This window comes from Xenopus laevis, chromosome 7S, assembly GCF_017654675.1.
Source record: "Xenopus laevis strain J_2021 chromosome 7S, Xenopus_laevis_v10.1, whole genome shotgun sequence".
NCBI lineage: Eukaryota > Metazoa > Chordata > Amphibia > Anura > Pipidae > Xenopus > Xenopus laevis.
In genome coordinates, this window is record NC_054384.1 from 65,209,253 (window position 1) to 65,236,520 (window position 27,268).

The 27,268-nt window shown below is 42.7% G+C and overlaps 2 protein-coding genes and 2 long non-coding RNA genes across 6 annotated transcripts in view; 2 read left to right on the forward strand and 2 right to left on the reverse strand.

Annotated features, from left to right (window-relative positions):
• The window catches only part of LOC121396023, a 56,406-nt gene that overhangs the window by 22,802 nt on the left and 6,336 nt on the right, over positions 1-27,268 (reverse strand). The gene's annotated exons all lie outside the window — the stretch shown is intronic.
• Positions 317-1,288, forward strand: LOC121396118. The gene is made up of 3 exons (XR_005962838.1): positions 317-350; positions 1,069-1,138; positions 1,250-1,288. It is a non-coding gene; the product is annotated as an uncharacterized LOC121396118 (long non-coding RNA).
• On the forward strand, positions 1,385-3,697 carry LOC121396085 (cilia- and flagella-associated protein 251-like). Of its 3 annotated transcripts, XM_041570689.1 has the most exons (5): positions 1,385-1,502; positions 1,598-1,651; positions 1,886-1,945; positions 2,255-2,325; positions 2,708-3,697. In XM_041570689.1, the coding sequence occupies exons 1-5, from the start codon at positions 1,452-1,454 to the stop codon at positions 3,345-3,347; spliced, it is 876 nt and encodes a 291-aa protein (XP_041426623.1). In that variant the 5' UTR covers positions 1,385-1,451; the 3' UTR covers positions 3,348-3,697. The 3 variants fall into 3 exon arrangements, with proteins under 3 accessions (XP_041426623.1, XP_041426621.1, XP_041426622.1); XM_041570687.1 differs by having other exon boundaries at positions 1,427-1,651; XM_041570688.1 differs by having other exon boundaries at positions 1,427-1,651; positions 2,711-3,697.
• On the reverse strand, positions 8,570-25,903 carry LOC121396109. Its single transcript, XR_005962828.1, has 3 exons — positions 25,841-25,903; positions 13,112-13,213; positions 8,570-8,629 (listed from the first exon to the last, which is right to left on the reverse strand). It is a non-coding gene; the product is annotated as an uncharacterized LOC121396109 (long non-coding RNA).

Genomic DNA, 27,268 nt, shown 5'->3' on the forward strand with positions numbered 1-27,268 from the left:
CAAATGGGGGTCACTGACCCCATCAAAAGACAAATGGTCTGTAAGGCTACACATTTATTGTTATTGCTACTTTTCTTCAGCACATGGTTGCTAGAGTAATTTGGACCCTAGCAACCAGATAGCTTTAATTGCAAACTGGAGAGCTGCTGAAGAAAAAGCTCAATAACTCAAAACCCACATATAATAAAAAAGGCAAACCAAGTGCAAATTGTCTTAGGATATCATTCTCTGCATCATACTAAGAGTTCATTTAAAGGGGAACAACTCTTGACTTCATTTTGGCTGATTATGTCTATTTGTCCCTGTAGGTTTCAACGATGGACAAGAAGCAGAGAAATCCATCTCTTCTGGTAATGCCTCAGTGTAAAACAAATCCTCTCTCATCTGAACTGGTGTTTCCCTTTCACTCTTCTATATAAGCTCTCCTTAAGCAGCTGTCTGTCTGTCTGCTTCCTTTTATATATATATACGTATATATATATATATATATATATATATATATATATATATATATATATATATATATATATATATATATATTGCACTCTTAACAATCCACAGCTGCCTGGGTGCTGGTGAACACATTAGTATGCAGTGAACAAACAAGCCACACTCCAAGGACTTTATTTTGAAAAATAAAGGTGAAGTTTTATTCTCAACGTTTCGGCTCCTGAAGACGGCCCCAGTTAAGGAGCCAAAACGTTGAAATAAAACTTCACCTTTATTTTTCAAAATTAAGTCCTTGGAGTGCGGCTTGTTTGTTCACTGTATATATATATATATATATATATATATATATATATATATATATATATATATATATATATATATATATATATATGTATATATATATATATAGATACGTGTTGGAGCTGCCAAACAATGTGACTCAAGTAGAACTGAAATCCAGGGAATCCAATCACTACGTTTATTAAATTTTCAAAATAAAATGCCCTTATTCCTGGCATGTTTGCCCCATAAAAACCCAAACCCCTTTCTGTCTCTATTCTCCTCAGAGCCAGAGCCACTTAGTATTCTGTCCCTAATGCTTTGTCTTTTTACTTATAGACGCTGTACTCCGTCCTGAAGGACTTCAGGGGGGAACACACGGACTTTGAGGCCCTCGCTTCTTATTATGGTAAAATCCTATATTATTTATCAGTTCCTAAGGTTGTGCCATTGTTTTATTATTTGTGAATTCCTTTCCCCCTTTAGCTCCGTATTTAACTGAATTGTGTTTTTCCCGCAGAACATCACTACCGGGTCGAATTCGGCGAGAACATCGTCCTGTAAGTAAAACATAAATGGACTTGTTACATGTTGGGAATCATTTGCTATTGCCCCAGGGGTAACTGCAAGGGCAATACGGCTGGAAAATGTTTTATTAACATTCAGTGATATCTTTCTTTTTCAGAAAGCACTTCCTTCTTACATGCGACGTGGACCCGAGGATGAGGGCCAAAGAGAACATCATGCATTACTGGAAAATGCTCAACTCTCTGGTATGTAATGCAGAATAGATGTTTAGATGAATAGGGAACAAATGATATTAGATTGCCAGCTCTTATCTCACGCTGCTTCTTTCTTTATGTTACAGGAAGTGATCAAGAGGGAATATGCCGCCCTCCGGAAATCCGCCAAGCTGCCTCCTGTAAGTGTCACTAGTATAATATTATAGGAGAGGTTATTATTCACTGTGTGTCTCTATAATAATCTAGAACATTATCATTCATTGTATCTCCTGCTCCCCTGGGGGCATCTAAAGTCTCCCATCCAAGTGCCATTTTCACCAGAAACAAAAATGGTTTTATTACAAGTGTTCACATGGCCACAATAATGGCATTGGTACAAAGAAGCGCTTAACTTTGTTTTTTTTCTTCCACAGGATCATCCAACTCGAGTGCGAAACCGGAGGAAGCAGCTTGAGTATTTGCGGCTGGAGAATGTAAGTTCCCCTGGGATCACTGTCCCTGATGCTTTTCTTGGGTGTTTAACCGCTAGATAATGAACTTTGATTGGTCTATTGCAATCTGGACAACGGCACAAGGGGTAATTTGGTTTTTTTTCTCCCTATGATGAGAAAAGGCTGATGCTCAATTATAATTTCACAACATCAGCTGCCGGCAGGGAATCCCACACCCTGACTGCCCTCAGCATATAAAGGTACTATTAGCAGCACATATACAGGCATAATCCTAATTGTCTCCTTTCTTTCCCCTTTGCTCCTATCCTTGTGCCTGCCCTGCGCTCACAGACTATCAACCAACATCTGACCCAGCTTCACCATGAGTTCCTGAGGGAGCTGAAGCTACAGAAAGCAGCTAGGTATGTATTTTGCAATTAACACTTTCAATTACACTTACTGGCACATAACGTATTCAAAAAAACTAGATGTTTTCTCGTACCTCTTGGTGCTTTTGGCCATACTGATAGCACAGAAACTTGTTAAACTTTTTTAGGTCCCTACAACCATATCATGTATCTCAGCATGTATCACTGGGTGAAGTCTAGCATGGAACTTACTCAGCTCAGTAACTGCCCAATGTGTTACAGTAGGGACAGGTGTGTAGCAGGTATAATGATATTTCTTAGGTACAAGGCTATCTGGCTATTTTAATCATCCAGTGATCAGAATTGTAGTTGCAATACTTTGGAAACAAATTACAATAATGACCCATTTTTTTCATTTTCTTCCCTTTAAACCTAGTAGCAAAAAAGCACACAGTCCTGCAGCTGAAGAAGAGGAGGATGGAGCCCCCGCAGCAGCAGATGAGGAAGCCCTTCATACAGAAGACAAGGAAGAGGAAGGAGCTCCCGCTGAAGACCCTGCAGTGGAGAAGATGATGGAGGAGCAAGCTCCTGCAGAGGAAGAAAAGGAAGAAGAAGCTCCTGGAGCAGCAGAAGAGGAAGCTCTTGCCTCTCAGGAGAAAGAGAAAGGAGCTGAAGATAATGATGAAGCTCCAACAAATGAAGAAACAGCTCCTCCCGCTGAAGAACAGCAAGTCCCTGAAGAGGAGGAGAAAGAAGAGGGAGCAGAAGTAGGAGGTTCTGCAGAAGAACATCAAGTCCCTGGAATGGAGGAGAAGACGACGGAGGAGCAATCTCCTGCAGTGGAGGAGAAAGAGGAGGGAGCTGATGGTGAAGAAGAGATCATCAAAGATCCTCTGGTGGAGGAGAGGCCGACCCTCCGAAAACAGTTCAGGAAGGCCATCATGAAGAGGCTCCGGAGAGTTTGGGTAATGTATCAATTTACTGACAATTACCCATTATCTAGAGATGCCTCATGTTGTCCAATGCAGCTCCACTTTACTTCCTGCTGTTCTGAGCATTTTCAATCAGAACAATAAAAGGAAATCATACACTGTCTGTTGATGCCGTAGGCTGATTACTTTGAGGGCACCCCATAGACCAATGTTTGGCTGCCTTTAGGTTGTAAGAGGGTGCTGACAGAGATAAGTCTGCAGATAAAGTGTCGATTCTATAGTAGGCCAATAACAGGGGAGGTAGGTAACGCTTATAGGGCTGCTGGACATCTGGCTTAGATATCCACCTATGGAAATGGGTTGCTACTGGGTAATGGACTGGCGCCAGGTGATCAAAGCGTATAAAAGATTAAATGGCGCAGGCTCAGACTGAGATTCATAATAAGCCAAGGCATTCCATGTGTAGAGAGACCCAAACAGTCCCCACAGGCCCAACGAATAGTGCGTTCTTAAAGCAAGACCTATAGCCTTTAATATCATAAGGAAACAAGTATGTCTTTATTCTTATGTCAACACTTTCTATATCTTTTCTTTTCAGCATTCCACCCAAAGACTCGCCGCCTGCTGCTGCTGCTGCTGCCGCCGACCCAACACCATGGCCTAAATCCTAAATGATCCAGGGTGTAAAACCGACTGCCGTTTCTAGGAGTCAGGAAGGAATTTTTACCTACAGTGCAGATTGGTTCCCATAGTACTCTAGGGTTTTTCGCCTTCCTCTGGATCATTGGTCGTTAGGGATGCCCAAATATAAATTAGCTGTTAATTTTAATAAATCCTGTGCTCTCCGACAGGTTTCCCCATAAAAAAGTCTCTGTTTTTCTTTAATCCCTATGGTGAATATTGAGGAAAGGGGCTCCTGTGCCTCATTCTACCGGTTGGGTGACAGGGCAATTAATACTGCTGGGAGCTGCTCAAAATGGCAGCGTAAGGGTAAAACTGGGTTGTGGTGCTGATACAGAGGTTTATTTGAAGAAGGGAATGGGTTAATATCTCTGCAGGGTTATTTGCTTAATATGTACATTGATGGGGATGAAAGACATAAGGACACATATTGATCTCAAATGATTGCAAGGAACTACAAAATTGGTTTACTCCATAGGCCACAATGTAAGCATTTCCATTCAAGTCCATTGCCCTCTTAATATTGGAATTCCATCCACTTCCCACCAGCCTATTTATACTATACCAGACATTTAGTATATGAAGGTGCTTGATATTGGGGAATGCCTGTGCTGGATTTGTTTTTTGGTTACCACTCTCTCCAGGTTATGAGACATCCTTTTGGGGTGGGGGATTCCTGCTAAAGTGATGGAGGAATATTATATTTCTTCCTGCCCCCACAATGACACACTCCATTGTTTGCTAGGCGAGGAAGCCCTTTGAGGGGTAATAAGGAAGGTAGGGGCAAGTTGGGCCAATCCTGCACATGAACCTGGAACAGTAACTTTTAGTCAAGGTAGACTCTTTAAACAGTTACCTAACTCAACCTAAATCAAATTTATTAGTAGAACTTCCCTGCATTCTGATTCGGTAATAGGCAGTAGGTTAAATACTTTGGTCAAACACTCGCCGGTCCGAATAAAGGCAATGGTAAACGAGGAAATGTATTGCCTATGGAAAATCTGTGCTACTGTCAGGTGACAATTCTCATGAAAATACCTTCCCCTCATTTAAATCTTAAAAAAACATTGGTGGCCTAGGGCCTTAAGAGTTAAAAACATTGGTGGCCCGGGGCCCTAAGAGTTAAAAACATTGGTGGCATGTGGCCCTAAGAGCTGAAAACATTGGTGGCCTAGCGCCCTAAGAGTTAAAAACATTGGTGACCCGGGGTCATAAGAGTTAAAATATTGGTGGCCCGGGGCCCTAAGAGTTAAAAACATTGGTGGCATGTGGCCCTAAGAGCTGAAAACATTGGTGGCCTAGCGCCCTAAGAGTTAAAACATTGGTGACCCGGGGTCATAAGAGTTAAAACATTGGTGACCCGGGGTCATAAGAGTTAAAACATTGGTTGCAAGGGGCCCTAAGAGGTAAAAACTTTGATAGCTTGGGACCATAAGAGTTGAAGACATTGGTCGCCTGGGGCCCTAAGAGGTAAAAACATTGGTGGCAATGGGGCCCCAAGAGTTAAAAACATTGGTGGCAAGGGGCCCTAAGAGTTCAAAACATTGGCGGCAAGGGGCCCCAAGAGTTAAAAACAATGGTGACAAAGGGGCCCTAAAAATTAAAAACATTGGTGACCTGGGGCATAAAGAGCTAAAAACAATTGTGGCAAGGGGCCCTACTACAAATATCCTTATCATCTACAGTGGGGGTACAATATCCCTTATAATACACAATACTCAGAGTTCCCTGTATAACTCAGCCTGTAGCCGTGTGCATTTATATGTGATGTCTATAGCCTTATAATTTACAATGGGAGTTTATTATCCCCTATAATACTTCTGTACCAGTCCCCAGTGTAACTCAACCTGCAGTCTTGTGCATTTATATTGTCACAGAACCCCTCAATGACTTCAAATCTGCTTATTATTTAATGTAGGGGGTACATTATCCCTTATAATACATGACGAATGCTCCGAGTTCCCTGTATTAGTCAGCTTGCAACCTTGTGCCTTTATATGGTCAAAGAACCCCTCAGTGACTTCTAATGTCCATATCAATTACAGTATAGGGCACAGAATCTGTTATAATACGATTCGTAAAGAAATGAGGAGAGCACTCTGCAAGCAATTAATGCTGTGGTTATCTTTTTATTACTTGACTACTTGTACAAGTAGTCAAGTAATAAAAAGATAACCACAGCATTAATTGCTTGCAGAGTGCTCTCCTCATTTCTTTACGAATCGAGTTACAGATATCAGGATACCGGTGACCTGATCGAGGACCCTTTTCCTGAACCAAGCGGGCAGAGCGTTTTTGGGATATTATACTTTCTGAATCTGTTATAATACATAAGGGATAGTTCCCTGTATAACTCAGCCTGCAGCCTTGTGCCTTTAAATTGTCAAATAACCCCTAAGTGACTTCTAATATCCTTATGAATGACAGTATAGGGTGCACAGTCTCTGTTATAATACATAATACATGAGTTATACAGTGATAGTTCCCTGTATAACTCACCGCAGCCGTGTGCCTTTATATGGATTCTAAAATCCTTATAATTTACAGTAGGGGTACATTATGCATTATAATACACAAAATATACTCATTGTTCCCTGTATAACTCAGCCTGTATCCTTGTTCCTTTATATGGTCCCAGAAATGTTTCACCGTCCCTCTCTACTATAGCACCTCATCTATTCAATGTGGCAAAACTGCTGATCCCCACATGATAGAAATCACTGCAGCCCCCAATAATCCAGGACTGGATAAACAAAATGAGTGAATTATACCATTCTGACGAAATCTCAGCTACAGCCCCTGAATATGTCACTAAATTTACAGCTAAATGGATATACTGGACCCTCTATAAAGGGGTTGTTCACCTTCCAAACACTTTTTTCAATTCAGTTGTTTTCAGATTGAAAACTTTTTTCAATTACTTTCCATTATTTATTTTTTACGGTTGAATGTTGAAAGTTGAATGTTCCTGTCTCTGGTGTTTGATTCTAGCAGCTCAGTAAATCAGGTGCAGACTCTGAACTGTTACAATTTTGCAACATTAAGTTGATACATTTCTCAGCCGCATCTCTGGAGTATTAGCAACTATTGTATCAATTCTAACAGCTGCCTGTAATGAAACCCAGAGATTCTGCTCAGCAGGGACAAAGATAAGAAATGTATCAACTAAATGTATCCATTTAGAACAGTTTACAGGGTCAGCGACCCCCAGGGCTGCTTCAGAAGGTGAAAAATGACACTTTACACTTCAATATTAGAAAAACTGTGACACATAGAAAATAGAAAGTCATTGGAAAAAGTCATTATCTCTGGTGATCTATCGGAAAACAACTAGTTGTTTGAAGGTGAACCACCCCTTTAAAGGGAGGCTGGGTTGTGCGCTGGGCCCCTCGGAAGTGCCAATTTAAAAAAAGCACCCAAATTGCCTACCTCTACAGCCACTCTGAAGATAATCCTCCCAGCCGCTCCTAAATGAATCGTTCTAGACACTTTGCAGATAATCCTCCCAGCCGCTATGAAGATAATCCACACAACCGCTCTAGAAATAATCCTCCCATCTGCACTGCGGATAATTCACTCAATCCATATGAAGATCATCCGCTCAATCACAACAAAGAAAATCATCCCATCCAACCTGAAGATAATCCTCCCAGAAGCTTTGAAGTTAATCCTCTCAGTTTCCTCTCAATCGCTCTGAAGATCCCATCTGCACTGCGGATAATTCACTCAGTCCATATGAAGATATTCCTCTCAGTCTCAATGAAGAAAATCCTCCCATCCGACCTGAATATAATCCTCCCATCCGACCTGAAGATAATCCAACCTCTCAGAAGATAATCAAGCCACTCTGAAAACAATCCTCACAGCCGCTCTGAAGATAATCCAGCTGCTCTGAAAATAATCCTCCCAGCCGTTCTGAACATAATCCACCAAGCCGATCTGAAGATAATACTCCCAGCCGCTCCAAAGATAATACTCCCAACCCTCTGCAAATAATCACACAAAATGAGGTCTCAAAAGTAATTGCTTTATTGGGCCAAATTCCAAATTGCTTTCTTAAAGAACAAAAAATCATTATCCTATTTATCCAGATTAGCATCCAGGCAAATCCTAGCTCCCCAACTGGTAAAAATCTCCAGTACAGGTATGGTACCTGTTATCCAGAATGCTCAGGGTTTTCTGGTAAACCTTTCCGTAATTTGGATCCTCATACCTTTAGTCTACTAGAAATTCATTTAAACAATAAATAAACCCAATAGGCTTAGTTTGGATCAAGTACAATGTACTGTTTGATTATTACAGAGAAAAAAGAAAACTGTTTTTAAAATTTTGGATAATTTGAATAAAATGGAGTCTATGGGAGAAAGCCTTCTTGACATTCAGAGCTTTCTGGATTACAGGTTTCCAGATAACCGATCCCATACCTGTAAAACAAATTAAGCACGTGATCCTAGAACTACCACAATATATACAACATGAAAAAAACCTTCTGTAGAATTTTACACCAACCACATCACACTAAAAACCTAAAAAATGGGCTCTATGCTAAAAATAACTCACAATATCAACCCCCCAATATCTCCCACAGCAATGCTGGACTAAATACAAACATGTTCAGTACCGACCAAAGCCATAATACTTACCATGAGAGTGTCCCAGGCAAACGTCTTCCTCTGTCTTCTGATCTCTCTTCTATCCCTTCTGCTATATCCTTCTCTTTTCTTCGGCTTCTTATTTGCATATTCCTGATAAAGACAAATGTATGTAAAAATATCCATTAAAAAAACCTATATTATGGTTTTTTTTTTGACAACATAAACTTTTCAAATCTGCCGTCATTTTTGTACAATTCTATTTCTATAACAAGTTATAGACTAAAAAAATGAAGGGGAAAAAGATCAAATTGAAGGTCACTTTAGAAATCAACATACTTTAGGTTCCAAGTCCAAAAACTGTAGGTTCACCCCACAGAATCATAGACTTTTTTTGCAAAATACACACAATCACCAATATGAGCCCATAACCCTTTAGCCCACACAAAAACCTCTGGCTCACTGTCCTGACCTGACTCATAACACTGCTACAGTGCACTATAAGAAAACTAAACCTATGCTAACTGAGCCTCACACTTCCTACTCACTTGGGTCCTGGTTGTGGTTCTCCTGCAAGGTGGCTTCTTCAGTAGATGTTCATCCTGTGATGCACAAATGTCCCTGTGGCTTGTCTCCAGTTCTCTTCTAAACTCCACCCCTTTCTATGTGTTTCACTACTCTCACTCCCTCTAGTGGCCAAACACTATATATACAGGTAAAATAGATCCAACCCAACTCTACACTGCCATCTAGGAGCAGAAGTTGGTAATTACAATGTAATAACTTGGGAATGCCTTTAAAGACTAATGGCACACTGGGAGATATGATGCCCACGTTTCAATTTGTGCTACCATGGGTGAAACATATCCCTGAAATGTTTTTCCACTGGCCAGGGCCAGAACTAGGAGCAGGCAGAAGAGGCAGGTCCTACAAAGCAATGAAAGGGGGGCGCTGGGAGCTACCTTTAAAAATGTCTTCTGCCTTCCCCTAGCCGGGTTCGCACCACTTACTTCCCTTTGCTCTCCCCTCCCTCGTCACCCTCCCCTCCGTTGCTTTCTCTACCCACCCTTCGTCGCATTCTCCTCCCCTCCATTGCTCTCTCCTTCTTTGGGTGCATCCGGGTTGTTCTGCCACCGGCAATAAAGTAAATCGCCAGTCGGAAAACATACTCGGCACTTTGTTCCCAAAATGCAACTTCAGGTAACTTAAGGAACTTTTTATTACCAGCAGGGGAAACATTTTGAGAGAGATTTGTATAAATTCTATTTTCTGTATAATCTTGTCCAGCCCTAGAAGGGATTTTGATCTCCATCTCTTAATTCTGCTAAAAACATATAAACTTTAACTTAGTTACCATCAAGTACAAGACACTGTTTTATTATTAGAGGAAAAAGGCAGTCATTTTTAAAAAGTATAGGTATTCCTTTGTACTAAGCTTTATGCACTGAATCTAGGATTTGCATATTCAAATTAGGGGTGAGAAGGGAAATCACGTAACTATTTGTCACAAAACAAGGAAGTAAAAATATTTTTTCCACTTTTTACATTCCTGTCACTGCTCATATGCAAATTTAGATTCCGATTCTATATGGTATTCGGCCGAATCTTTAATTAAGGATTCTGGTATTTGGCCGAATCCCAAATCCCCTGACACCACTACACACTATGGGTGGCAACAAGACCCAGATGCAGCCGCCAGGCTGGAACTCCATGACTGGACTGCTCCACAAGATGGCGGCACAATGCTTTAAGTCCAGGCTACTATGCACCGCAATAAAGGATTGCTGGGCAGCCCTATCTGTAAAAATAGAGGCAGTTAAGACCGACCTCTCCCTCCTACAAGCTGACCTCCAGACACTGATAAAGAGGACAACTGGAGCGGAGAGAAGGATCTAAAGATTAGAGGACATGTGCAACCCCCTGGGGGTACAAGTGCACACTCTACAAAGCCAAAACCCAACCCTGGCATCCAAACTGAACAACAACGAAAACAGGCAGCTAAGGAATGCCTAAGTTTGCTTTAAGACTGTACAGAGAGATCTCAAAAAATAGGGAAGCAAAATTCAGCAGGAACAGTCCATAAATTTGCTTACAGCCTGAACAGAGTTCCCATAAAACTATGGCAGCATAGGCATTCCCCTGTAATAAGCACAATTCAGCAGGAACATTCCCAAACTTTGCTCATAATCTGTATAGAGAGTTCCCATAAAAATGACCACCGTGATGATGGTCAATGTTCATGGGTCAAAGATCGTGTGCCAAATGGTATGGGACAAAGGTCATGGGTCAAATAGCATTGGTCAAATGTTTGGGTCAGAGGGCAATCCACCAAAGCATATGGCTGCAGATATCGAACCCCATGATGGTGGTCAAAGGTCATGGGTCAAAGGTCATGAATCAGGGGTAACTCCCTCAAAGCAGATGGTGGCAAGGTCATGGGTCAGAGGGGACTCTGACAAAGCAGAAGGCTGCAAGAGCCACCAAGGCAGACAAATGACAACTATTATGGTGGTCAATAGTCATGGGTCAAATGACATATATCAAAGGTCATGGGTCAAATGGCATGGGTCAAAAGAGTGTTCTATGCCAAAGCCGATGGCTGCAAGAGTGACAAGGCAGAAAAGTATACCACTCCGCCAAAGCAGAAAGCTGCAAGAACCCACATGGCAGATGAGCCTCATGATGACGGTCAATGGTCATGGGTCAAAGGTCATGTGCAAAATGGCATGGGTCACAGGTCATGGGTCAAAAGGGACTCTGACAAAGCAGATGGCTGCAAGAACCCCCACAGCTGATAAGAAAACCCCATGATGGCTGTCAAAGGTCATGTGTCAAAAGTCGAAGGTCTAATGGCATTGAAGGCCGTCCAAGTAAAGGCACAGCTGCAAATTATGTTGTGCTGATCACAAGAAGAAACTGGAGGGATTTTGTTACATTTGTGTTCGACTTCTATAGTCAGATTTTAACTTGGTGCTTACTAGCACGGTGAAGGCAGGCTGGTATCACCTGTAGCAATAAAGAGCATGGGTTAAAGGTCATGAGTAAGATACAAAGAATTTAAATTGGTGTTTACGCAAAAAGCCCTCTGTTTGAATAAGGGCACAGCTAGGAATAAGCAAACCCCATGATGGAGACCAAATTGCATGGATCAGAGGGAACTCCCTCAAAGCAGATGGTGGCAACAGCCACTAAGGCAGACAAGTGACAACCATTGTGGTGGTCAAATTGTATGGGTCAAAGGTAATGGGTCAGCAGGCACGCCGCCAAAGCAGATGCTGCAAGAGCCCACAGGGCAGATGTTCATATACTATTCATATACTACTTCTGATTTGATCGTGCACCTCTGGCTTTGTCTTGGATCGAGTGCGGGCACTGCCGGATAATATATATATATATTAGCAAAAAAGAAAACCGCACCAAACAGGACTTCATATTGTGTCAAAAAATCAAAAATGTATTTTCAACATTTCGGCTCTAGTGCTCGAGCCGTCTTCATGAATAAGAAAATTGTGTACCACCATACAAACTTAAATCCCTCAAAAGCCCGCCAAACAATGCAGTGACGTGTGTTAAGGGGGTTGAACCATTTAGGGCCCCATGATGACATCATCCGATAGCCCCATCTACTATTTAACTGTATAATTCCCAGTGTGACTTATCCAAATATAGTGACTTCAATATAAGTGCATTTTAGTGAGAACAGGCAATTGCTCGACTGTTAGAAGTACCTTTAATACTCACAGTTAAAAAAAGGGGGGAAAAAAATAACCGTGTCTTCTCCACTTTCCCTCTTCAGAGGGAGTAAAGCCATTGAGGTAGACGCTACGCTGGAGAGGATCCAGCTATACACATGCCTTGTATGTTGTCGCCTCCACTACAGATACGGAGAGGTGCATAGAGATGGCAGTTCCGTTGTGCTCCATGGCCATACCTTCCTTGAAAACATACTACACCTTAGAGCAGGGATCCGCGACCTTTTGGACCCTCGAGCAACATTCAGAAGTAAAAGTAGTTGGGGAGCAACACTAGCTATGAAAAATGTTCTTGGGGTGCCAAATAAGTGCCATGATTTGCCATTTGGTAGCCCTATGTGGATTGTCAACCTACATTGAGGCTCTGTTTGGCAGTGCACCTGGTATTTATACAACCAAAACTTGCCTCCAAGCCAGGAATTCAAAAATAAGCTCCTGCTTTGAGGCCACTGGGAGCAACATCCAAGGGATTGGTGAGCCACATTTTGCTCACGAGCCACTGGTTGGGGACCACTGCCTTAGAGTGTCCTGCGCTTGCCGTATTATCCGCACCACTTGGCCCGCACCTCATTGGACAATCGCTGACACACACTACCAATTAACCCTTACTGGGATCTCTATAGGTAACTCATCACTCGAACAGCTTACACCATTACCCACCAGATGTGGAGAACGGTGAGCATATTACATTGGCGTTTCTGTTACACACAATAGGCAGTGGTCATGCAATGTTCACTCAAGTACATCCTCTACCAGAGGAATCTACTCGCACTTCCTATAGGCGCTGTGTCGGCTATATTGCTTGCTCATTGTAAGTGGCATGTGGGGATTCAATAGCGCACTCTCTTAGTGTTAGTAGATGAAATGTCATCGCTATTCTTACGTTTCTTATTTCACCGGATACTGCCACACACTAGCCGAACTCTGCAAGAGGCATGTAACCATCTGTGAGCCGGATCCTCAATCGAGCGTAAATGTATAGAACCTGAAGAGCAATATACAGAAAATAGGGGATTAATTCTTACAAAAGGGAATAACAATAAAAAACAAAAAATAAAATAATAAAAAATGAAACAAAAAGGGGGGGGGAATAGGGGGGAGGGGGAGTTACATATAATTGAAAGTGTTGGCAGTGGCGTAACTAGACCACAAAGGGCCCTGGTACAGACATTTACAACTGGGCCCCCCCTAAAAGGATTGTTCGCCTATGAGTTACATTTTAGTATGATGAGAGGGATATCCTGAGACTATTTGCAATTGGTTTTCATTTTTTATTATTTGTGGGTTTTGAGTTATTTAGCTTTTTATTCAGCAATTTCAGTAGTCTGGTTGCTAGTAGTCTGGTTGCTAGGGTCCAAAGTCCCCTAGGAACCATGCATTGATTTAAATATGAGACTGAAATATGAATAGGAGAGGGCTTAAATACACAAATGAGTCATTAAAAATTAGCAACAACAGTTAATGTAAAAGTTACACGAAAAAAGGACATTAGAAGTCACTGAGGGGTTGTTCTGTGACCATAAAAAGGCTCAAGACTGCAGGCTGAGTTATACAGGGAACTCTGAGTATCACTCATGTATTATAAGGGATAATGTACCCCCTACTGTAAATGATAAGGATATTAGAAGTCACTGAGGGGTTATTCTGTGACCATATAAAGGCACAAGGCTGCAGGCTGAGTTATACAGGGAACTCTGAGTATCACTCATGTATTATAAGGCATAATGTACCCCCTACTGTAAATGATAAGGATATTAGAAGTCACTGAGGGGTTATTCTGTGACCATATAAAGCATATTCTAGTACCATATCGACCACATAAACTACAACTGCCAGCATCATGAACCAGCAGGTGGAAGAATTTGCCCAGGGTTATATGGCAACACTTCAAAGTTCTATAAAGAATCACAATATTTATATTAAAAAAAAAACCCTGGGTGTCCCAGTGCAACTAGCAATGAGCTCCCTGGTGCCAGGGCCTGGACTGCAGTCTGCAGAAACTTTTCCCTCTCCTGCTGTAGCAGCGCTAACCCAGGGACCGTCTTAGTCAGTGTGCCCACACACCTGCCATTCATCTCAGGCTGCAGGCACAAAAAGACTTTGTACCAGAACACAGACAGACACACACACACACACAGCACACAAAGGCTGAGAGAAACTTACCCCATGCACCTGAGGTCTCTAACGCACAGGGGTGCTTCACCAATGAGGCAAGTTGAGGTGGTACTAGGTACCAGGGGCAGCAAAAATGCTGCTCCTGGTACTTTAAGAGCGAATTTCGGGGGGGGGGGCAGCAGCAATGGCTGCTGCCTCAGGTGGCGGAGGGGCCAGGATCGCCCCTACTAACGCATCAGGGATGCCCCTCCCCCTAGTATAGCGGCAGCAGCTCCTCCATGTGGGTCTGCGTGATAGCCAGTGCCTGTGTAAAATGGAGGAGGTGGGGAGAGAGATGAGAAAAAAACAAATTCCCACTCCGAGAATGCCTGTGCTTCCACCAGCATTTGCCATGATATCATGACGGACCCGCCCCCTGCTTGCGCTTCCCAGCGTAGCCTGGAGACGGGGGAGATCACATGCAGGAGCTGAACTGAAGCGGAGGCGGAGCTACTGTCACTTGAAACTCCCGGTGTGCAGGCTTTGAAGGGACATTGGTGGAGGAGGAATAACAGAACTTCCTGCTTCCTTCCATCGCTGCCCGATTGGACGAAGCATGCCACTGCCACCAATGATGTCACACGAAAATACAAGTAACTTAATTCCTTTTCTGGGACGCTGCGGCGCCTGAGGGCCCCATAAATGGGGCAGGGGTGTGGGGGCCCTGGTACAGCCGCACCCGCGGTAGTTCCACCATTGTAATAGGGGAAAAAAGAGAAATTTATAGGAAGGCCGGTATTTTTTTCCAGAAAAGGTGGCAACCCTAGCAGGCTGGTATAGCTATTCTCAGTAAACTCTCCCATCTCATCTTATTTGTAAACAATGTTTCTTCATAAGCATTTTCATAAGCATCTTTTCATAAAATATCTTTCTAACTTGCATGTGTTTCCCCACTACTGCTGCTCCTGAATCTGGTGCTGCCAAACTCAGGCATGGCTGAATACAAGGGAGGGCAGAGACCTGCAGGATTTCATATAGCATGCAGGGCAGTCTGCAAAAACATGGCACCGCCATTTTGAGAAATTTGTACTCTGCCTTGCAGCTGGCAACATCATATCCTACTGTATCTTGTGGGCAGGATGTGGTAGCAGCCATACGCTAGCCAATACGATACCGCATCTGACCACTTGGCTCACACACTGAACTTATGGATAGCCTACAAACCATTTTTTATGTTCTGTTTTTAAAGCTTATGGTGTGAGCCAGGACTACCATCAGTGAGGTTAGAGCCTCTGTCTATGCGGGGTACTTGGACTGTAGGGTTGCCACCTGGCTGGTATTTTACCGGCCTGGCCGGTAAAAATGACGATTGATCCCAATGTTATTAATAGGGAAAAAAGATAAATATATAGGAAGGCCGCAACCCTATTGGACTGCCATATAGTGGTGGGATTTGGGCGGGACGGGGTAGGTGGGTTTAGGTGGGCTGTGTATGGCAGATTTGGTCTAAACAATTGGAACAGCGGGAAGTGAAGAGGAGCTGCGGCTCCTCTTTGTTTTGTTATCTGCAGGGCTGGAGTCTGTACATAAATCCTTCGACTCCTACTCCTCATTTTATAGTACTTCCAACTCCTCTGTTTTTAAACTACATAAACCAAAAAAAAACTTGTATTGAATATTAAACCTCGCATATAACTGTTAATCCAAAATAAACTAAAGCTTTTGGCGACTCCAGATACCCAAAATTCCTCCCAACTCCGACTTCACAGCTCTGCTTTTCTGTCTATGCACCATGTTCTGGCCTGTACATTGGCAGATTAAAAGTGTACATAATGTACATGCAAAATGAATAAAGAGTAACCCATACTGGGATTTGGTGGGTTTCCTTGGTGCAGCAGCCATGGGGTCCGCAGAAAAGTTTCCAGGGGGGGGGCAAGGAAGAAAACATATTTCACAATTTACTAGTACCCACATTTTGGTTTTCACACAAACCTAACAACAGCTTTTCTATAAATATTTCGAGTAGTAACTGTTGCACATGTATAGCATTGCCATTCTGTTAGTGACACAAACTCCTTGTTTGCCAGGACAACACTTGGTATTTTCTACTTTCTTAACAAAATTACTAGCCAGAGGTTTGTAGAAAGTTATTCCCTCTAGAGTTCCTGTTACAACTAGATACATACAGTGATGCCTCCATTTTACATAGCCTCATTTTAAGTATTTCCATATGTTATACAACTTTTTGTGGCCCCACGGTCCCACCAATATTTAATGCATAATACGTTTCACTGACTTTACACCATTTTTCTGGTCCATTTTTTTACATATGGCAACAGAATATCCTCTATTATGACGTGTGTGTGTGTGAGAGAGGGAGTGTGTGGAAATATTATGCAACAAACAATTTGGTTTTCTCGCAGTCCTCATAAAAGGAAGCACTGCATGCAAACACTGCAGCATTCGCAGCATTAAACATTCGCAGCATTAAAGCCCGAACAACCAGGCCGCGCGAAAGCTTTTTTTATCGTCAACTCACTGCCTGCCCTCCCACTACATTCCAGATACACCTGAACTGGGAACTGAACTTTGTGAACTGTTCATTTATTTGCACAATTCTAAAGGTTTACACATGTATATATCCAATTTCTGCCAATATATTGTACATTTCAAATGTTTAAATATATATTGTGTATTCTATGTGCTTTTTTGTGATATATACTAGCTGGAGCCACGTCGTTTCATCTCACTGTGTATCCGTATACTGCTGAGATTACAATAAAGTTTAGTTTGACTGTCCTTGTCAGATTTAATTAGAAGGTGGATGCCTTCCTCAGCACCTGCTACAGTATTGTACATACAAAATATCTGCGGTTTCCAGAAACTGCTACTGATGTAGGTGCCGTGTTATCTCTTGGAGAGGACAGGGGAGTATTTATATTAAGAAACCCGAGGGCCTGTGCCTAAGGCGGCAGGTTTTGGGGGGCGGCCCTCGGGTGCCTATAAATGTAGTTTTTTAAATTAAAAAAAGGTTAGGGTGCACGGCTTAGGGGGAATGTTTAGGCCCTTGCTGGGTCTGCTGCACCCTACTAAAGCATATTTGTTGGGTGCAGCTCTAGTCTCAGTCTCTATAGACAAGTAACAATAGGCTGTGGCAATAGGCTGCAAGCGTCAAGGGATACTATGCCTTTCTATGTCTATTTAAGCCTCTGCCTGGATGCTAGGGAGGTAGAACATTTGAACAAGAAAATTATTCCAATTTAAACATAAAGAGCTGCAAAAGAGTAAAGTGAAAAAACAGAATAATACTGTCTGCCTCAGTGATCCCATAACTGTATCTCTCTAGCCACTGCTAAACTACAATTCCCAGCATTCAAAGCCAGAACCAGTAGCAGAGTTGTAGCTGATGGGCTAAGAGAGGAGATCTCAGCAGGACCTTCCTTCATTGGGCATGGGAGAGTCCAGTCAGCGACCAGTGAGTTCTGATGGTGGCCCTGGTTCTATGACTGCTTATGTTTAATGTCTATTTGTTGTATTTTCATAAATGCACATGTGTGTGACTGATGTGATTGGCTGCCAATTACTGGTATATCATGCCTTACTTGAGGATGACATCACTCCCAGCTCAGCACTGATTGGCTGAAAGCTTCCAGGGAAGGTGACTTAACAGCTCAGGCACAAGTGACCAGTATTTCATTTCTGGATTCAGAGGTAAGTGGAACATACTTTATGGGGGGAGGGGGGTATCAATAATACAAGGGGATAGTTTGGGCAGTGTGGCTTCCATGATTTATAGTAGTGCGGGGACTAGAGCCAGGCCCGGACTGGCAATCTGTGGGATCTGGCAAATGACAAAAGGGCTGCTGTAAGATGCCATAGACAGTCACTATTTATTGGGCTGCTGGGGGGGCTATGAGGGCCTATGTGTGTCTCAAATTCCAGGGCCATTTTTAAATCCCAGTCCGGACTTTAGTCTAGAGCCAAAGCTCCCAAAATTGCCCCACTATTGCCTGCTACTGTAATTGTCTGGGAAGGTGCTTGTCATGAAATTGTCCATTGGAGATGTCAGTTTATCTTTCCAGTTCCATCTTTTCCAATTTCATTGGAAAAGGGGGGGGTATTTTTGGTTATAAGCCACCAGGGAGTACAAATGGGTATAACTACAAGGAAGGGTACAATCAATGATGGGGCCTTGAAAATGCCCCTTCCCAAACTACTAAAACTTGTGGGTGCCAAAGTACCCAAAATCTGCCTGTGTGCCATTGCTAAGGGGAATGAGACAACATGAGAACTTGCTGTCCCACCAACTCTAATCCTGTGCTTATCTAGCTGTGCCTTAACTACAATTCCCAGCACCCCCTGTGGCCTGTAGTTATAGAATATAGTATGTTTGGTATTTCTTGTTTACTTGTTACAGCTTTTGAAGTGTTAGACCATATACTCAGCTGCTCTTTAGCTGTAACTGTCAACTGCCATTTTTCCAACTGCCATTGGCCAACTGTCCCACTCATCACTCATCCTAGTGGCCTCAGCATTAGAGTAGATGATGGGTAAGGGAGGACCTGAGAAGAAAGACAAGTAGCACAAGCCTAGAATTAGGGTGCCTTGTGTTATGGGTGCAGGGGCAATGATCAGAGCTTGACTGGTTATGAAAAGCCCCAGTGGGCCCTTTACTCACCTGGGTCTCTAATGGGAACCAGTTTCTTCTGCCCCTATTAAACCCCGCCAGTAACATACAGCTTTACAGCAATGGCACAGAGGGGGATTTGGGATTTGATTGATGACTCCCGTTCAATTCTAAATTCAATTTAATTGAGCCCTGGTGAAAGCAATTGGCAAAGAAATGAATGAGGGTGATTCCAAGTGTTCATTTAACTATTAGTTTGTGCATTGTATCACCAGGACCCAACCTAGATTAGCAGGGGTGTCTAGGGCCCTTGATTGCACCAATAAATTCTGTCTCTCCCAATCAGCTCCTTTATTCTATTAAAGTTGCTGCTGATTGGTGTTACTGGTTATTTATAAGGCACAACTATATCCAGTAGAGCAGTATTGAACTATTAAGGGAAATCCAGTATATATTTATGGCAGAGAGGGTTCAGTTCACAATCTCTTCTCTCTCTTTCTCTTCCCATAAAGTGAAATACGAGCGATTCCTAGTGATTTCCAGTGATTCCTAGTGATTCCCAGCGATTCCTAGTGATTCTCATCGATTCCCAGGAGCAGAAGGAGAAAGAAGAAACACAAAAGTCTTTTTAAAGACTATCAACGTTCATCAGGAGCAGAAGAACAACTTGCCCAACCCATTGCGGGTTATTTGGAAGAAGGTAAGGATCCAGGGCCGCCATCAGGGGGGGACAGGGGGGACAAGTGTCCCTGGCATGAAGGGGGGCCCAGCAGTGCTGCACTTTTGAAAGAGCTGGGCCCCCTTGAGAGCGCCCGAGCCATGTGGCCATTTTTCAAGTTCCGAACAGCCGAAATGCGGAAGTGCCAAAAAGCCGAGCAGCCAAAGGACCCGAAGTCATGAAAACAGCCGAAGCCGAACTCCCGAAGCGGCGAAAAGGCCGAAGTCATGAAAAGAGGCGAAGTTTAAGTCCTGAAGCCATGAGTTCAGTTTTACTGAACACCAATTTGTGTTTTATTTTTTAAATCCCCTGGCCACCAATGTTTTATTATAATATTCTAGAGGCCCCTGCCACCAATGTTTTTTTAAAAAATATTTTTTGGGGCCCCAATTTTTTTTAACTTGTAAGGGGGGCTCTGTCACCAATGCTTTTTAAAAAAAACATTTATGGGGGGGCCATGGCGCCAATGTTTTTTTTTTTTAACTTATAATAGCGTTTTATAACTTGGCTGGGGGGTTACTTTTTTAGCGCTGATTTTTAGCACTATTTTCTTTAACTTATAATTGCGTTTTATAACTTGTGTGTGGGGGGGGGTTACTTTTTTAGCGCTGATGTCTGTGTGGTCTTTTAACTGTGATGTGGAGTGGGTGGTATCTAGGGTGGGGCTCGGGCGCAAGTGTGGGCAGGGCCCAGGGGGCAACGAAAATTTTGTTGTACGGGGCCCCGTGATTTCTAATGGCGGCCCTGTTCCCATCTGTAATATGTATTAAACAGTAGATGAGGCTGAAAAAAGACACACGTCCATCAAGGTCTACCTTTTGTGTAACTGCTGATCCAGAGGAAAGTAGGGCCCTGACAGAAATAATGGGCTGATTTGTGGACCAAATAAAATGGGATGGTATTGTCTTAAAATGGGGACATGGGGAGCTGGTGGGGAGGGGCATTCTATATACATAAGTTAGCATTTGTTTCTAATTGGAACCATATTAAAACCATAGTTTCTGAATGAAAAGGGTTCTTATTAAATAAGGTGTAAATATGCTGCTGTGTTTACCTCTTTATTGTGTTTATTTGGGGGTCTTACATCTTTACGTTAACTCTAACCTTCCCAAATCTCTATTTTATATTACAGGAACATCAAAGATGGGCATGAGTGCAAGTAGCCGGCAATACTACCAGTGGCGCTTTGAAAAGGTAAAGGTGCTCACAGCTAATTTCCTCATTTTATTTTCTGACTGCTGCGAAAGGTATCCAAGGGGCTAAAGGAGGGGCTAACCCAATGCTAAACATGTCATATCTTCTGTGTAAATACAACGAAACAGAAATTTGACAGGGTTTAGCATAGTGTGTGCCCTGACCTCAATGTTTTCTTGCTTCTTACATTTTTCTAGCCCGCACCGTGGATCTCGCCTGATCTGGACATCTTTGAGATCAGGGATTTTGAGGATCCACTCGCGGGCCCTTATCTCGAGTGCATCAGGGACAAGATCACCTTTGACATCAGGTTTGCACTCTACGATCTGTGGATGGCCAAGGACTGCGTGAAGATCACAAAATGGTGGAAATTACACCTTAAGAACGAGTTCTGGCAGGACTACAGATACATCAAGGCCCACCTGAAACACCTCTACAAAGAGCTAGAGAAGATCAACAAGGCCATACTGATTAAGAACAATGAGAGATATTCAGGTGCAGTATATAATCCATCCTTTTCTTTCCCACACTTGGCTTAATCACCTGATTTGTGCTTAATGTGCTCCTAAGTCCTAAATATTACAGGTGTGGGATCCGTTATCTGGAAACCCATTATCCAAGAAGCTCCGAATTACGGAAAGTCCATCTTCCATAGACTTCATTTTATTCAACTAATCCAATTTTTTTTAAAAATTATTTCCTTTTTCTCTGTAATAATAAAACAGTTTCATAACCTTGATTCCAACTAAGATATAGTTATTGGAAGCAAATTCACCCTATTGGGTTTATTTAATGTTTACATGATTTTCCAGTAGACTTGAGGTATGAAGATCCAAATTACAGAAAGATCCGTTATCCAAAAAACCCCAGGTCCAAAGAATTCTTGATAATAGGTCCCATACCCCTATAAGGACTTTACAGGAATATCACTTGCTAAGGTGAAAAAATACGTAGTCTGAGTTATCTTGTTTGGTTTTACAGGTGGTCCTCGGATCAACTCGGCCAATGATACCAGCACCACCAGCAGTTTCCTCGGTACCAAATACCGATGTACCTCAGTCTAGGCACCACATCCTCAGGAAACAGCAGTAACTATGGGACATCTCAATTCCACCAGTGATGCCCCCCTTTCATCCACTGCACTTTCACCAGCGGTGCTTTCAACCACTGTAGTTCCACCAGTGGTTCCTCCCCTTTATCCAAAATATGGTGTTATACACAGGGACTCCTTTAAGCCACTTGGTAGACCCTGCATTCCTTTTCATTGCATCCCTCCAATGGAATGGAAAGGAAGCAGCATTCATCGTGCGGCTTAAATGTGCCCTTGTTTATGCTGCCATATTCCCTTCTCTTTCTCATCCTTTCACTGCAGTCCCTTACCTTACCATATTCCCCCCCCCCCCGCTTCCCTTGATTCTATTTGGCGCATTGATCGTGGGAGCAAATCCGATCGCCTTTAAGGGGTCAGGAAGGAATTTTTCCCTCTAGTGAAGGAAATCCGCTTCTCAGAGGTTTTTTGCCTTCCTTACGATCAAAAAGCGCAGTTTATCTAATTATTAATAAAGCTGTGAATTACACAGATTAACCACAATGTCATTGTGTGTATCTTTATTGTGGGTATTGGGCTAGGGATTTGGCAGGGATAACATATAGAGGGGGAGGGAGAGAACTTAGGATAAGGCTCTTATAGAGCAGGAAATGGTTATGTTTCTCTTTGGTTCCTAAAAATGAAACGGAAACAACATAAAACTACTGTGTTAGTCCTACTATCCTCCTTAGGACTTTTAGGAACCTATGTAATACTGAGAGCCAATACACATCCTTCCCAAATCTCACCCTTACTGGCCTTCGGACAACTTCTCCCTTTGGAAAAGTGCCGGCTCCATACAGCAGCGATCCTAGAGGGGGACGGGCCCTGGTGCGTGACACGCAGCTGTGACCCGCTGCCCTCCGTACGGCCGCATTTGGCCGCATTTTCAGCGGCGAACGGACTACCGGGGGGCCCTGAGGGGGTGCGGGCCCTGGCCCGCTCGCACCCCCTGCTCCCCCGGTAGTCCCGCCACTGAGTGTGAGTGTGAGTTAGGCACAACCCTGGATAATGTGCTCTTATCTTTAAGAGAATGTAGAGGAGGTTACCCAGCAGCTACAATGTAACACCACCACCAAATAGATTATCAATACAAGGACTATCTTACATAATTGCAACATATTAGGGTAATAAATATAAGCACATCAACAAAGTCTCATTATTGTGTATCTTTTCTTATGTCTTATCTATGAAGGAAAATTATCAAGTTCTTTTGTAAGCATGAAGTTCAGCATTAATTCTAGTTACAAGCAGAAATGGGTAAACTCCAGTAATCTCTCTTTTCTTAGTCCTTCTGAGGGTATTATATAGCAAACTGTCATATAAAGGGAGACATCGCCAGGGTTTCATTAAGTCCTCTAGGAGCCACCACATCCAATTTATAGATCCACATTGACTCTTTTTGTAACAATAGTAGATCCCTGTTGCCTCCTCTCCTTGGGGCTGGCACATGGTCGATAAGCATGTGTATAAATTGAGGTAAGGAGTGTCCAAACTTCAGCCAGTGTTTCGCCACTGGCTGGTCAGCCTTTCCTGTGGTTAGGGCAGCCCTGATGGTGCTTCTGTGGTTATTCATCCTCTCCCTGTAGGTCGTGGATGCTTTGCCTACATAGTGCAAGCCACAAGAGCACTATGCTATATAGACCACATGGTCCGACTGACAGGACAGTCTATGTCTGATCGTGAACTTGCGTCCCGTCCTAAGGTGTGTAAAAAAGGTTCCTTGTGATATCCCGCTACAAGTGAGACACCCTGCACACTTGTAGCAGCCATTTTTGAGTGGTTTCTCCAGCCAGGTCCTTCCCTTAGTTGTCTTATCCGGAGGCACATCTTTAATCACTAGCAGGTCCCCAAGGTTGCGTCCTCATCTTTAGGCCAACAGCAGCCTCTTTTTATCCAAGAAAGAGAGATGTGGATCCGAGTTGATAATCTCCCACCTACTATTCAACGCGTTTTTAAACGGTACACTTATGGTACTCCAGTTGTAAATATTAGATCTGGTTGGGGGGTCTCATCTCTCTTAGACAGCAGAAGTTCCTCCTGGGTTCTAAGTATCGCTTTCTGTAGTTGTTCCTGTATCAATCTATTCGGGTATCCCATGGATTCAAACTGTTGCGCCAAATTATCCAGTTGTACTGCTGCGGTGTCTCTGTCAGTATTGTTCCTAATAACTCTGAGGAACTCCTCAATATGGTGGCGCATTCCTTTTCGCGGGAAGCAGAGAACATCACGCCAGCAACAATGCTTCAGCAATGGCAGCATAGGTATTCCCCTGTACTAAGCACAATTCAGCAAGAACTGTCCCTAAGTTTGCTCATAGCCTATACAAAGAGATCCCATAAAACTATGGCAGCATAGGATTTCCCTTGTACCAAGCACAATTCAGCAGGAACAATCCACTACGTTTGCTAGTTTGCTCATAGAATCTACAGAGAGATTGCATAAACCTATGGCAGCATAAATATTCCTCCTTACTAAGCACAATTCAGGAGGAGCAGGCCCTAAGATTGCTCATAGCCTGTACAGAGAGATTCCATGAATCTATGGCTGCATAGGTGTTCCCCCGCTGTATTAAATGGATACTGTCATGGGAAAACATGTTTTTTTCAAACGCATCAAACATGTTTTCCCATGACCGTATCCCTTAATCACAATTCAGCAGGAACAGACCACTAAGTTTGCTCATAGACTGTACAGGGAGATCCCATAAAGTTGTGACAGCATAGGTATTCCACTGTACTAAGCACAATCCAGCAGGAACAGTCCCCTAAATTTGCTCATAGCCTGTAGAGATAGATCCCATAAAACTATGGCAGAATAGGAATTCCCTATACTAAGCCCAATTCAGCAGAAACAGCCCCTAAGTTTCCTCATAGCCTGTACATCGAGATCCCATAAAACTATGGCAGCATATGTATTCCCCTGTACTAATTACAGTTTAGCTGGAACAGTCCGTAAGTTTGCTCAAAGCCTGTACAGAGAGATCCCTGTATAACTCAACCTGCAGCCTTGTGCCTTTATATGGTTATAGAACCCCGGGCCAGTGCCCAAGGCCCACCCCAGATTCTGCCAAGCCCACACCACAGTAAAAAGCCCACATAGACATCAGCGCTAAAAACTAACCCCCCACACATAATTTATAAAAAGCCACTGGTGGTCAGGACCACCCTACAAGTTAAAAAAAATCATTGGTGGCCATAAAAAAATACAAAAACCTTTGCACCAGGATCCCCAAAAAACTCTCTAAAAAAACATTGGTGGCCATGGCCCCCCTCTTAAAAGTTAAGAAACATTGGTGATCAGGGGCCTCATAGATTATTTTTAAAAAAACATTGGTGGCCTGGGGCCTATATAGTATTAACATAATACCATACCTCCCAACATTTTGGAAATAAAAAGAGGGACAAAAAGTTGGTGCAAATATTTTTTGACCACGCTCATTTTTGTGGCCACACTCCCTAATTACCATGTTCATTTTACAAAATTTGTCGGGTTATAAAAGTTTGAACATACTTCTGTGTTTTTTTCAGTTATTACAGTTTTGCTAATGAAGGTGAATTTCCCTTTAAGCTGTGAGTCCCAAGGGACCTGTTGTCTTATATTGTTACAAATACTTATTTGCGTATCTCAAAATTGTTACAAAAGTATCTTATCTGCTGCTCTGGCTGTTCTGGGCTCTCTGCCAAAAGTCAATTAAGTTAGCAACTTTGTTTCTTTTTCTGGCTGTTCAGTGCACAGAAAAACTGGACTTTCCAGTACAAACGAGGGTCTGCGGGTTGAGCAAAAGAGAGACTGTCCCTCTAAAAATGGGACAATTGGGAAATATGTAATACATTAGTAGCCAGGGGTTTAATAAAATAAAAAACATTGTTCAGTGGACCTTACTCCTTACCTGGCTTTGGGTCCTTTCGAGGCTTCAGGACTTCAACTTCGGGTCTTTTCGTGACGTCAGGTCTTTTCGCAGCTTTGAAGACCCCCTCCACATGGTCTGTCATTTCAGGTACTGCAAAATCAACACATTTACAGCATTAATTTGTGTGGCAAAGATAGAAAAATGTACATTCACCCAATAAAATATATATTTTCAGAAAGTAGACATTCCCCTGAATCCAAATTGGGTGTGCATGTCTTTCTACTCTGAAGCACCAAGCTGCGAGCCTTAACTAAATTTGGCGATTTTGGAGATAGTTATGAAAATCACCTCATAACTTCTACCTTGCAGCATTTTACCTGCCACATACTATTAGGTAACAAGATAAAACACCCTAAATACGAAAGCCTGGGTCCCCTGAAAAGTTTGATACCCAAAATACTTAGATTTAATGAAGTATATAACATGTAAAGACCCCAAATCTACCTTGTGCATACTTTTGATGTCTTACACTCATTTATAAACATTGGCAGTTTTATGTGGGATAAAAGTTACAAACAATTAGAGGCCCCAGTTCTATAATCCCACGATTAGGACAGCACATGCTGTTACACATATACTTTCTCTAGAGTAAACCGGAGCTCCTCCCCAGATGGTTTGTCCTCAGGTTCACAACCATTCCTACGCTCTTTATATATTTTAACTATACAGAAGTAATGTTTTAACATACTATCCGGTGGTATGAGCGCGCTACTATTATAATCTTAGCAAAGGGGAACTATCCCTTGCCACACACCCCTTCTACATCTCCTCTTGAACTCATCTACCCCACCCCTTTCTTTACCACTGACTTCTCCTCCCCATTCCTCCCCACACTCTAAGTCCTAACCTTCACCCTCACCCCCCACTTTACTCTCTTCCACTACTTCATCCTCTTTCTATCTCTTTCTATCCCCCCTCCTTTTTTTTTAATGGACTTAACTCACCTCAGAAACGGATCTTATTAAGTTCAGAATTGAGACGACTAAAAGCACAAGTTGCCTTCGTACAAGAGACTCATTTTAAGGTGTCCTCATCCTTCCGATGGACTAATAAATACTTCCCAGAAATGTACAGCAGTATCCCCAGACCAATAAGACAAAGGGCACAGTGATTCTGTTTGAGAAACACTTTAACTTCAAAGTGTCGGCTACCAAAAAGACCCAGCTGGACGATATATTTTTGTGAGGGGCACCCTAGATACCCAAAAGATTACTTTTGCCAAAAGCGACAGGACAAAACTTTTCACACAATTGCAGAGATCTTACTCAGATTCTCCGAAGAAATCCTCATACTAGGGGGAGATTTCAACATCCCTATGGATCCCCAAATTGACTGTCCTGCCGGAAAATCCAGCATTCCCCACCGCATTATTCACAATATCACAAAAGATTTACATCAACTACAGGT